At 53.7% G+C, this 12,210-nt stretch overlaps 1 protein-coding gene across 4 annotated transcripts in view; it reads left to right on the plus strand.

Moving 5' to 3' along the window:
- The first annotated feature begins 281 nt into the window (after nt 1–281).
- Nucleotides 282–12,210, plus strand: part of Actn1 (actinin alpha 1) — a 94,146-nt gene continuing 82,217 nt past the window's right edge. Inside the window, exon 1 of one of the 4 annotated variants that reach the window (XM_004624762.2) lies at nt 282–675. In XM_004624762.2, coding sequence (XP_004624819.1) covers nt 571–675 — 105 coding nt within the window. In that variant the 5' untranslated portion in view covers nt 282–570. Of the gene's footprint in view, nt 676–1,905; nt 1,927–12,210 lie in introns of those variants that run through there. The other 3 variants (XM_004624763.3, XM_012517039.2, XM_023702606.1) reach the window with 3 other exon arrangements.

A 12,210-nucleotide genomic window follows, 5' to 3' on the forward strand; every position in this document is an offset into this window, starting at 1 on the left:
GGTCCCAGAGCTCCGCGAGGCGTCCCAGCCTTCGGTCCCGTTCAGCTTAAGCTGGTGTCACATGAGCCGCTGGGAAGCCGGGGGCCCGAGGAGTGGGCGGGGGCGTGCGCGCCGGGAGGGGCCCAGTCCACCTCTGTGCGCCGCGGCCCGCCTGACGGATGCCAGGGATTCCCAATGAACGGCGGTGGGGGGAAGTTTGGGCAACTCGGCCTGGCCAATGGAGAACCTCGGGAGGGCTCTGCCCCTTCCCCCGCCCCCGCCCGCGTCGCCGCCCGCAGCGCGAGTGAGGCGGCCGCGAGCAGTGTGCGCGGAGATCAGGTCCGGGCGCGCACGGCGCAGCAGCCCGCGAACTCCTGCAGCCAGCCGCAGCCTCCGCTAGCAGCGCCGCGGCGGAACCAGGCGCACGGGAGCTGCCTGGTCTGGCCCAGCCCGGCCCGGCTCGGCCCCGCCTAGCCCAGCCCAGCTCAGGCCGGCCCGGCCGACCGCTCCTCCTCCCACCGAGGCAGCCGCCGCCGTAACCCGGACAGAAGGTGGAGGAAGCAACCCAACCAGTAGCACGCGCGCTCCATCATGGACCATTATGATTCCCAGCAAACGAACGACTACATGCAGCCCGAAGAGGACTGGGACCGGGACCTGCTCCTGGACCCAGCCTGGGAGAAGCAGCAGAGAAAGGTGAGCAGCTTGGACCCGCTCCTACCGCCGCGCTCCAGGCTCCGGTTCTGAATGGGCTCGGGTTCCGAATGGGCTCCGGGCGCGCACGGGCGGGGGCGGGGACGCGCGCAGAGAGGTGGGTGTTGGGTTACAGGCGCCGGGCGGAAGGGGGAGCGCCCCAGTCCCCGTGCGCGCTGACGGCGGTGTGGAGCGCGGGAGGTGGCGCCGCGGGCGGGCAGGTCGCCTTGGAGCCCACGATCCGGGCCACCCGTAGCTGCAGCAAGCATCCCCGAGTGGGCTGGGCGCGGGGGCAGTGCTGTGGAGCCTGGGGTAGAGACCCCAGCTCCCGGGTTGCTGGCAGGGGTTCGATTTCCCCTTCCCTTCCCCGCCTCCCGGCCGCCTCCATATGGCGTGCGGTGGCAGTGCGCTTCCTGGGCCGCCTGGCCTCGGTACCTGCGGGGCCGGCGCCCTGGGCTCCGTGTTTCCAACCCCAGCCCGCAGGCGGACGCTGGAGAGATTGGTGGGCCGCCTTGGGGTCCGTGCGGAGGGGGACCCGAGAGGAGTGCAAGGGGGGGGCATTAGCAGGCGGGGGCGGGAGGAGACGGCGAACGGTTTTATTGCTTAACTCGGGCCAGTAGCTAGGGCTTGCCGTGTGCGTCCTGCCACACCGACTCCCGCCTTTTGTGGGCCAGCGCGAAAGTGGGCTGCTGGGTTCGTGTAGAGGGGCTTCCGAGCGAGATGCGGGCTCTGGAAACCCGTGGGTCGCTTGTGGGTCTTCGCTTAGCCTCGCGCCCTGGGCTCCCGCGGGCGGGGTCGGCTGAGGAGCTGGTGAAGGGACCTGGCTAGTGCGAGTCGCAAAAGAGGTTAGAAACCGTGCTTGTTGGGGAGGGGATATCCCGGCACGGCCCTTCTTCCTGCCCGCGCGGGGAGCCTGTGCCCGGGGCGGCCACGTACCCCGTCCCCCTCCCGCCCCAGCTGCCGGCTCCCATCCGGTTCCTCCCCGTTTCGAGCTCCCCCTCCGGCTGATCTGGGAGTGGGGGGGACAGGATGGCTCGTCCCTCTGGATGGTGCGGTTAGGGCTGGGCTTGAGGGAGAGTGCACATGTCCAAAAATGGTAACATTCACTCCCTTTTTTAAACTTAACGGAGGGGGGGCAGTTTAGAGAGCCTACTGAAGTTTTTTTCTTCCTCAGCCAAAGGCATCCTGTGTTAGCTCACTCAGGAATCCTAAGCCCTGAAACGGTGCCCCTTTTACTCCATCAGACACGTAGAGGTAATTTAAAACAATGGGATTCCTTCCAAGTGTCGAAGATCTGGGTCCCTGCGTCTGGGGCTTCAGTCCTGCTGGACCCTATACAACCACAGGACCGGGGAAGGTTCTTCGACCTGTCCGGTTGGTCCCCTCTGGTACAGCCCCCACTCCTTCAGCTTGTTTCCTGGGCCCCTTGGGCTGTTTGTGGAGTTGACAGTTGAGTGGGCAATTTTGAAGATTGCCATGTGAGACAAAGCAGGGGACTCTTTATTTTTTAATTTCAAGGTGAAGCCTTCCTGAGAATAAATATAAGTCGCGGGGGTGGGGTGGGATGGGAGTAGAATGGTAGATGTCTTGGGATCTTCGGTGGAGAGCGCTTGTCCAGGAGAAGTCCCTTCCGGGAGCAAGGAGTTTGGACCTGGAAGGAGCTGCAGTGATGGCTCTGCTGAAGAACCTGGCCCTGGAATGGCTATGAAACTCCATTCCTGGGAGACAGACGTGACTCTGGGTCTACACATGAGGATTCAGTGTTGTCACATGTATGCATGAACATAGTAAATGTGTTTGGGAAGAAAAATGTAGATTTCAGATCTCTTGACCTGGTGAGAACTGGTCATCTTGGAAATTTGGCCATCTAGGGGGCAAATGTGCTGGCTGCTGTGTGCTGGGCTGTACTAATCACGTCACCTAGATGTTTCAGTTGTGACTCCTGACAGCTGTGTGAGCCAGGCACACATGAGGATGAGGAAATGAGGGCCAGAGAGGGGAAGTAACCAGTCCTGAGTCCTGTTTGGAGCATGATGGGGCTGCCTGCCATACAGCTGCGTTGGGGACAGATAGCATCCTTTCTTTTGTACCTCTTTGGGCAGAAAAGCTGGGTCTGGCATCCAAAGCTAGAGGATCTTAGGGTCAGGAGAGCCCCCTCCTGCTCTGGTAGGATTGACATCAAAGAACAGACTGAAGGTCCCGTTTCTGGCCTGGTCCAAGGCTTTTATTCCCCCTGCCATTAATTGTTTCTTTTTGTGGGCCTCAGTTTCCGAATCTGGAATTTCTATCCTGCCAGGTGATAGTGATATTGCGAAGTGGTATTATATAAGATTCACAGCAGCGGGGAGCTTTTCACATGCTCCCAACTTGTGGGTGGGAAGGGGTGGTGGGGGACCAGAGCCCAGGGAGGAGGGAGGCGGGGAGAGGTGGCAGGAGCAGGACAGTGGGATTCAAAGGCCACTGGGTGGGAGGCAAAAGGCCCTCTTTTTAGCCCTGTAGCAACCATGAGTATTTGTGAGACTCTGGGCCAGTCATTTATTTCCTTGAGTATTTTAAAATTAGCTCATTCCACCAAGGAGCCATTGTGTGAGCTAGACCACCTGGGTCCCTGTCCTAGGGTGCTTCTGTTATTTTTCCTCGCTTGTGAATGGACCACATTCCTGCCCTGTGGACTCCCCGGTAGTCTCTGGGTTCCAGTGAACTGATGCATTCAGACATGTTCCTTGGTGGAAGAAAGGAAGGATGTCTGAGCAAGCGAAAGGCAAGATGACTCAAGGGGCTGAACAGAGTCGGCCATGGCTTGCCCCTTCTACAAAGAATGCTTCAGCATGGAGTTCACCAGGCTGGTCCTCTTGCCTCAGATGCAGAATGCAGCTACAGAATGGACATGGTAGTGGCTGTGAAGGAAGCCTGCCGCCTTTCCATGGACAGCTGTTTTCATGATGACTGTGGCTTCTAGCTCATTTGGCCTCAGGTGAATCTCATCCCACTCCTACTTGTACGTGTGTTTGCACGCACGCGCAGGTGTCAGGCAGGCTAGAGAGATAGAAGCTTGTGACCTTGGAAAAGTTCCTTCCTTAGACTCCAGTACTTTGTAAGTGTAAATTATTTAAATTATAAGCTACTTACAAACTAAGTTCTAAGTGCTTTATTTTGAAGACCTAATGTGGACTGATGGGTGATGTGTAATAGCAGTTTCTGCTGTAAAGTGCTGGTGTCCTGCCCTTCCCTTCCCTCTGTAGTCCTAGAGCTTCTGGTGTGTTCCCACAGGAGCTGGCCCTAGGCCTTTTTTATGTGGAGAGGCTTAATCAGTATTTGTTGAGCGAATGGATGTTGAAACAGAGCGAAGGCCTTGGCAGGTAAGTGAGGGTGGCCCTGGCTAAGGCCCACATCCTGCCTCTGCACCCGCACCAGGCCGGGTCACAGGAGATAAGGCCACATCCTTTGTCTGCTTCTGGGCAGCAAGACCATCACAGGGGCTAAGCATGACGCTGGTCACAGCAGGGGATAGATGGCAAAGAGCGGAGGCCCTGTGTGGCTGGTTTACCTTGGGATAGACAGGGCCTCAGAACCAGGGTGGTGCCCAGAGGGAGTGAAACTGGAAGAGGAAAGAACTGGCTCTCCCATCTCAGGCCCCTTTTGCTCTGCATTTTATCCCACACAAGCCACACCAGATCCGTGGGGCCAGGGACTCAGCTTGTCCTGCTTTCTTCTGAGTTCCTAGTGTCCAGCACAGGAGCAGTTCTGTCTTAGGCCAGTTGGTTAGGAAATACCGCTGAAAAATTGGCTAAGTGGCTTTGTGCCTCCCTCCCAACCCCACGCTGGGGGTTGGGGATAGAGGTGCAATGTCTTTTGTTCCAGGTAAACCACTGCCTCCTGGGGCTGTGCCCTGGTTGCAGCCTCTGCAGATAATGTGCTCTGAGCACACCAGGGGTGGGGTAGCATGGGGTGAGGTGGGGTGGGGGTGGGGGTGGGGGTGGTATCCAAATCTTGGTTCCTCCATGGACTAACTTGGCCACCTTGGGCAAGGCACTTAAGGTCTGTGTCTTTCCCTTGGGGAAGGCAGTAGAAGTGCTTATCACACATACTTGCATAGAGATTTAAATACAGTACTGTCTGTAGGGGGTTCAGCATAGCACCTGGTGTGTAGTGAATGCTCGTAAATGTTAACTACTGGAAGAACCACCAATGTGTGTATGGCCCTTACCGGTAGAGTTTGCATAGACCCATTTGAAAGAGCCAGGCTTGTAGAGATGTGACAGGCTTGCTAGAGGTGTTGCACAAGGGAGTTGTGTTGTCCTCGAGCTCTGACCTTGAGTTCTTAAGCAGCTTGGGAGTCATTCTTTTTTTTTTTTTTTTTTTTTTTTTTGCGGAACTGGGGATTGAACTCAGGCCCTTGTGCTTGCCAGGGAAGCACTGATTCCACTGAGCCATCTCCCCAGCCCAGCTTGGGGTCATTCTGAGTCACCACTGTGGTTGACTACCAGAGGGCCTTCCCTGGCTTCAGATTCCCAGCCTTGCTTTGCCTGCTGCATCTGCTTCCTCTCCCAGCCCTGCTCCTTGTGGGGGTGCTGAGCACAGGTGCCTCACTGACTGACAGTGATTGACAGACTGGAGGAGCTGTGGGGCAAGGGTGGGGTGGGGCCAAAGGCCTCTGAGGAGGGGCTGCTGATTCTGGACCCACAGATGTGCCATGGCCCAGGGTGCCCTGGGACCTAGATTTTCCACTGTAGAGGGATGGTGGCACTTCCAGGAACTGCCCATGTCACTGGACACTGGAGTTGGGATTGTAAGAGGCCACAGGCTCCTTCAGTGTGCAGGGCCCCCTTCTTCCCAAGTGGGAAAGGAGGAAGCAGGTTGGCTGGAGGCTGACTTCTTGGGGAAGCACTTCCTGGTCAGCTCCCTTCCATTTTCTCCTGGAAAGTCTGGGGCTGGGCATGAATCTGGCTTAAGGACTTTCACACACATCTTTCCTGTGGGTCTGGAGCTGGCAGCCTCTGCCTGGGGCAGCCCCTGTCAGGGGTAGCCTGAGCCTGTGGTGAGGCACTGTGTGGCTCCAGAAAAGAGCCTGGCCCTGAAATAGTCAAATCAGTGAGTGTTAACTGAACTCCCATGGGTATTGGATGTGCTGCTGTCTAGCTGTGTGGGGTCAGGGAAATCACATTTTAAGGTGCAGAGGGGACCAGAAAGACCCAGGGCCACATTAGGCTGTGCCAATAATGGCCAGAGAAATGGCCATAAACAGGTGCTGTGGCCACCATGGGCCTGGAGCCTGGTGGTGGAAGAGGGGCCACTGTGAGTGAGTCCAGACTGTTGACATGCTGGTCCCAATGCAGTACTTGTTCATGACCCCGCTTGTCCTTTCCATGTGCTCCTTTCAGGCACCCCAAAGGGGATGTGGAGCCGGCCGGGCTAGAGTAGCCAGGGCTCCTTTGGACCTAGTCCCCTCCCAAGTGGATGAGTGAAAGCTGGCTCTTGCCAGCAATTGGGACAGGGTCAACTGCACATACGTGCTATGGGCAGAACCAAAGTTTTTTTGAAGTTACAGGAAAATTCTTTTCCTTCTGTGGTTACAGTGGCCTGCAGGCTAAGAGCCAGCAGCTATTCTTTGGACACATGTGGGGGGGGTGAGGAGAGGTAGGCTCAGCTGCTGCTCTGCTCTATGGGCCGAGTGGCCGTGTGCACAGCGCTTCCGGTACCCTGAGCCACAGGAGCTGGCATTTGAAGTCCTCGCAGCCTTGCTTTGCTGCTTATAAACAAATATTGGCGCATGCAGGCAACACTGAACCAAAGACAAGGGGATGTGGAGGAACTCCCCACAATGGCGGGGTTCTCAGATTGGTGGCGGTGTCTGTACCACCTCATGAATGTATTCAACGCTAGTGGATGGAGCACCTCAGCATGGTGACATTGATGGCATGCATGCGAATTATGTCTCAGTTTTGGAAAGACTGAAAGTAGAAAATGACAGTTGCTTGTCATCCCACCTTCCAGGGGTGAATGCTGTCACAGGATCCTCATGGCGCCTGCCACTCTCATACCCTGGCCTTGTTTGTGCCTACGCCTTTGGCTCTCTTGCTCACGGATTCTAGGGGCAGAGGCTTGGGGTCCCCAGGAGGAGGGAGAACTGAGACGAATCATCAGGAAGGACAGCAGCATTCATAAGAACCATGGTGTCTGATGTGGCCCTGTGTGTGGAAAGAGCTTAAGAATAGGTATGGGTGAGTACAGGCAAACAGAACTTGGGAGGTAGGGGAGTGCAGCTGGTCTTCCCATTTGCCCAAGTCCTTGGTCTCCTTGGGGACCAGAGAATGTGAACCCCACTGGATCCTGCAGGGCTCACAGGCTGGGGCAGCTTCCTCTGGGTTGGGCGTGTGGGCTCTGGAGGGCTGGGACAGCCACTCCTCTCTAAGAGGTTGCTTAGCAATTGTGGGAAAGGTGGCTTAGCCCACTATAGAGCCGGGAGGAGAATAAAAGGCAGCGAGGGTGGATACGGAGGATGCCGTTCCCCTGGAAACTGCTTGGTCCTGGGCTGCTGCGGGCCACTTCTGGGGCTGGGGGCAGGGTCCTCTCCAGACCTGACACCCACAGAGTTGGGGGTGGAGAAGGGAGAAGCCATCCTTATGTGGGGACTGGTTTGGCCGTGTTCTGCCAGTGGCCTTGCTTAGCATTCACAGCAGCCTGCCAGGGATGTGGGATGATCCCTCTTCCTAGAGGAAGATCGGGAGCTTGCAGATAGAGAGGCAGAGGAAGAAGGGCGGCCATAAAGGGATCCGACTGTTTGCTTTGAAGCGTCCACCAGTGCAGATGCTGAACGTGGGAAAGCACATGCGGCCCACCTGCCGCGGAGGGAAGGGGACCAGGAGGGAGGCTGGGCTGAAGTCCTCCGCCTTGTGTCAGCCAGTCAATCAGTATTGATTAAATGTCCTCGTGTCCCAAATAAGTAAAAAGACAGAGTTAACACTGATGGAAGTTTCAGTGGTTTGAATTACCTGCCTGGGCACCAACTCTTTGAGGAGAGAGGTACTGTTAGTTTTCTTGTTACACATGGGAAGTTAAGTAACGTGCCCTAATATGACCAGCTACTTCAGCCAGCTTAGGAACAAAGCCAGGCAGATGGATCCCAGAACCTCAGAATTCTTGTTTTTCAGAGACAGGATCTCTTGCTGTGTTGCTCAGGCTGGCCTTCATCTTATGATCCTCCTTCCTCAGTCTCCTCAGTGGCTGAAATTACAGGCAGAGTTCTTCTCTTACCCAAGAGCAGATGCACTGTTGGCTTTTAAGGAGTTTATGTTTTAATTGAGAGAAGTTTTAAATTTAAGTAAAATGAGAACAACTCAAGATGGTGTGTGAAGGACTCATTGTGTGATTCATGATTTCTAACATTTGTGCTTTCACATTAATCACGATGTGATACCTATTAATCATGGTGAGCAAACTTGTGAGGTCATTTTCTTTAATTTCATTTACTTATTTTTGTATTTTAGGGAAGTATCTACAGAGTGTTTAGGGTCTCACTACTAGGTCAGACTCATAGTGATCTGCATGTTTGCAGCCTCCCAAGAGCTGGGATTATAGGCTTGCACCACCACGCCCGGAGCCTGCACAGCAGGCCCTGAGATCAAACCTCGGCCCCAGCCCTGAGCCTGCTTGCAGGCGCTTTAATCCGCTGAGCTATTTGACTGGCCCTTATTTTTCGTTTTTTTGAGACAAGATTCTGCTATGTAGTTCAGGTTGGCCTTGAACTCACAATGTAATTTAGGCTGGCCTCAAACTTGGCAATCCTGCCTCAGCCTCTCCAGTGCGGGGATTATGGGCGTGCACCATCGTGCCCAGCTACTTCTTTCATTTCTTTTTTTTTTTTTTTTTTTTTTTTTTTTTTTTGCGGGGACCAGGGATCGAACTCAGGACCCTGAGCTTGCCAGTCAAGCACTTATTCTACTGAGCTATCCCCCTGGCCCCTCTTTTATTTCATTTTTTGAGATAGGGTCTTGCTTTGTAGTTCAGGCTGGCCTTGAACTTGCTATGATCAGCCTTCTGAGTACTGGGATTATAGGCACGCATCACCATGTCTGACTGTATCCCCATTTTAGAGACAGGTAAAGTAAGACCCAGAAGAATTAAATAACTGTACCAGGATCTCTGCTGGCAGGTCTTTGACTAGTGAAGCTTGAGGCTAAAGAGAATGGGCATGAACTTTTTTTTCTTTGTCAGGATGTGGGGTGTAATACTAGAGATTGAACTCAGGACCTCCCACATACTAGATAAATGTTCTACTACCACTGAGCTATGTTCCCAGGCTTTAATTTTCTTTTTTTTTTGGTGGAACCGGGGATTGTACTCAGGCTCTGGCACGTGCCAGGCAAGCACTTATCCAACTGAGTCATCTCCCCAGCCCCTAAAATGTCTGGAGGATTTTTTTTTCTTTTTGTGGAGCTGGGGATTGAACTCAGGCCCTTGCACTTGCCAGGCAAGCACTTATTCAACTGAGCTATCTCCCTGGCCCCCTCCAGGCTTTAATTTTCTTTCTTTCTTTTTTTTTTTTTTTTTTTTTTGGTTCCTCGAATGCCTTCAGGGCACTTTTGGCCAACGGGAGAGTTGTGAGGTTCGAACTCCAGCAACCTGAGGCTGACAGCTTTGTGGAAGCAGCCACTTAAAGGACTGAGCTAGAGCCAGGCCCCCTTTAATTTTCTTTACTTTTTTTTTTTTTTTAATTTTGAGACAGGATCTTGGAGAGTTATCCGACTGGCTGAGTTATTCAGGAGGACCTCTTGCCTCGGTCTCCTGCGTAGCTGGCATTACAGGCATGGACCCCTGATGTGGGCCTCTCTGAAGTTACCTGTCCTGGTTGAATACATAGTGGAGGATGCTGTTTTGTTTCTTTGCATTTTTCAGTCCAAGTAACTGTCAGGAAGCTTTGGGGCCAGGGAGAAAACTCAGTAAAATAAGTGCTTGCCGGGCAAGCATAAGGGCCAGCGTTCAATCCCCGGTTCTGAAAAAAAAAAAAAAAAAAAAGCAAGGAAGCTTCTGGTTGTCCAAAGTGGGCGTCTTCCCACCCTCTCTGTCCATGGTGCCCCTGCTAGAAGATTCAGTAGACCCCCAACCCTTTTTCTGCTGCTGCTTCTCTGCTGCCTTCTTTGTTTGACAGTTCTTCCTTTGTGGTCACCAGGGGAACCAAACAGGCTTTGAACTAGGTCTCTCTCCTGTTTATTTTGATTTTTAAATCCCATGCATGTGACCCTTGTGAAGCTTGAGGTTCCTTTGAAGCCCTGGGATTGTTAAGAAAATGGGGAGTGAAATTGGGGAGGCTTGGGTTGGCACTGTGGGGCTGTGCCGGGACATAGCACTAGGCAGAACGGTGGCGAGGAGTATGTTTATGGGCCCGAAGGTTTAATTTTTAAAAGCTGTCTGCAAAGCTGATTACAACGAATGGCAGCAAGGTGGCTAGTGTTGAGCTTTAATTTCGAGTCCTCTGTAGGGGATGTGACATAAGGGGTAGGAACTCTGAGGTGGGGTCTTTCCTGCAGGTCTCCTGGATGGAACCTTCCTGAGAGGCACAGGGCAGAGCCCTGCAGGCGGGTGGGCAGGAGAGATTTTGAAGAGCAAGCCCTGTTTGTTCTCTTCAGGTCCAGCCCTGGCAGTGTCGCCATGACAGCGGTGCTTTGGGTATGGATAGAGATGTGGAGTTCTTGGTCCATCTCAGTCAAGGCCCAGCACTAGGAAATAGGATCCTTACTTGTCTTCTGAGTGTGGGCCAGGAGCTCCCAGAAGCCCCTCTGTTGTGGCTGGCCCAGGCCTTGGCTTTGGCAGAGGGGTGCTCCCTTCAAACACCACAGACATCCTCCAGATAACGTATCACACTGCGCTTGCCAGCCAAGTTCCCGATATTTAGGAAGGGCCTTTCTTTCCAGGAACCCAAAGTGCTTTTCCAGACTCAGCCCTGGGAGTAGGGACACGTGAGCGGCAGCTCATGAATGTGTTTTCCTAGAGGCGGGGAAATGGGACCAGACCTCTGGTTTCCTGTCTTTCGTCCGGGTTCTTGTTGGCCAGGACTGTTGGGATGAAGCCTCTGCATACTGTGAAGACCTGACGGCTCATGGTAGACATCTGGATCTTTTCTATACTGGGCCCAAATAAAAGACACAGCTGTTTTGTGTTGCTTTGTTTTATTTTGCAGTGCTGGGGATGAAACCCAGGACCTTGCACATGGCCTACCAGGACGCTATATCCCAGCCTTTTTTTTAAAGTCACGCAATAGTAAACTTAGAAAATTACAGTATGTAGGGTTTTTTTTTTTTTTTTGCATAACCGGGGATTGAACTCAGGCCCTTGTGCTTGCCAGGCAAGCTCTTATTCTACTGAGCCATCTCCCTGGCCCCTAGGATTTGTTGTTTAATTAAGGAATGCCACACTGAGGTCTTGGCTTGGTGGGCTGCCAGCCTGGTGAGGGCACCATGGTGCCCAGCCGTGGGTGAGGAGTCTCAGCACAAGGCTGCAGCACTAACTTGGGGATTCGGGGTGGGGAGAGTGAGGCGCAGGGCTTTGAGGGGGAGTACTTGGAGAGGCCTGAAAGGTTCAAGTGGTTACAGCAGGAGTTTTTCTCTGATCTTGGAGCTAGGTCACAGTGACCGAGCTGGCTTCACGGTTTTATTTGAACTGCAGCCATGCAGTGTGGCATTGAAGCCCCACTCTACTCCCCAGACTTTCCCCTTTCCTTACTGTCGCCAGCCTCTGTGGCCGGCCTGTTCCTTCCTGGGCATAGTTTGTTCCCTTCCTGACTATGCCTCTTGTAAAGCCCGGTGTTTGCGCTGTGCTTTCCCAGCCTGTCCTGTTGAGCAGGACTCAGTCTGGTCCCAGCCCCACAGTTCCTTGCGGCAGCAGGTGGGACTAGAGCCCAGGTTCCTGCCTCTGCTTTCTTAGTGAACATCTGCTGCCCATGCCAGGTGGAGTTAAAGACTTGTCGGGCTTTGGTAAGGGAGGGTGGACGTCAGTTCCAGTTCTTCATTCTCTTTCTTCCCAGGCTGCTTTTGGCACCTGGCTCCTGTGCCTGGCAAGTGCCTGCTCTCTTGCCTGTGGTACTCTGGGACTCTGAGGATCCCGTGTTCAGGAACCCGCACTACCTTGTACATTTTTTCTCCTCCCAGGGTGACAGTTATGTTAGATAGGCTGACCTTGAACTTGTAATCCTCCTGCCTCAGCTTCAAGGTGCTGGGTTAACAGGTATATGTCACTGTACTCAGCTTCTTTATTTTATTAAATGTATTTGGTACAGATTCTCACTAGGCGGCTCAGACATAGTGATTCTCCTGTTTTTAGCCTCTCCAGCACTGGGATTATAGGCGTGCACCACTACGCCTGGTCTCAGTGGCTGGCTCAGCATACCTAAGGGCAGGGGCTGGCATGGCATGTGGTGCCAGTGATTGAACTGTGGTCCCTGCACTTGCCTAAGCAGGCACTTAGTCCACTGAGCTGTCTCCCTAGCCCTGTACTCAGATTCTGTTGATTTTTTTTTTTAATATTTATTTATTTTTATTTATT

Source organism: Octodon degus, unplaced genomic scaffold (genome assembly GCF_000260255.1).
Source record: "Octodon degus isolate 3935 unplaced genomic scaffold, OctDeg1.0 scaffold00007, whole genome shotgun sequence".
NCBI lineage: Eukaryota > Metazoa > Chordata > Mammalia > Rodentia > Octodontidae > Octodon > Octodon degus.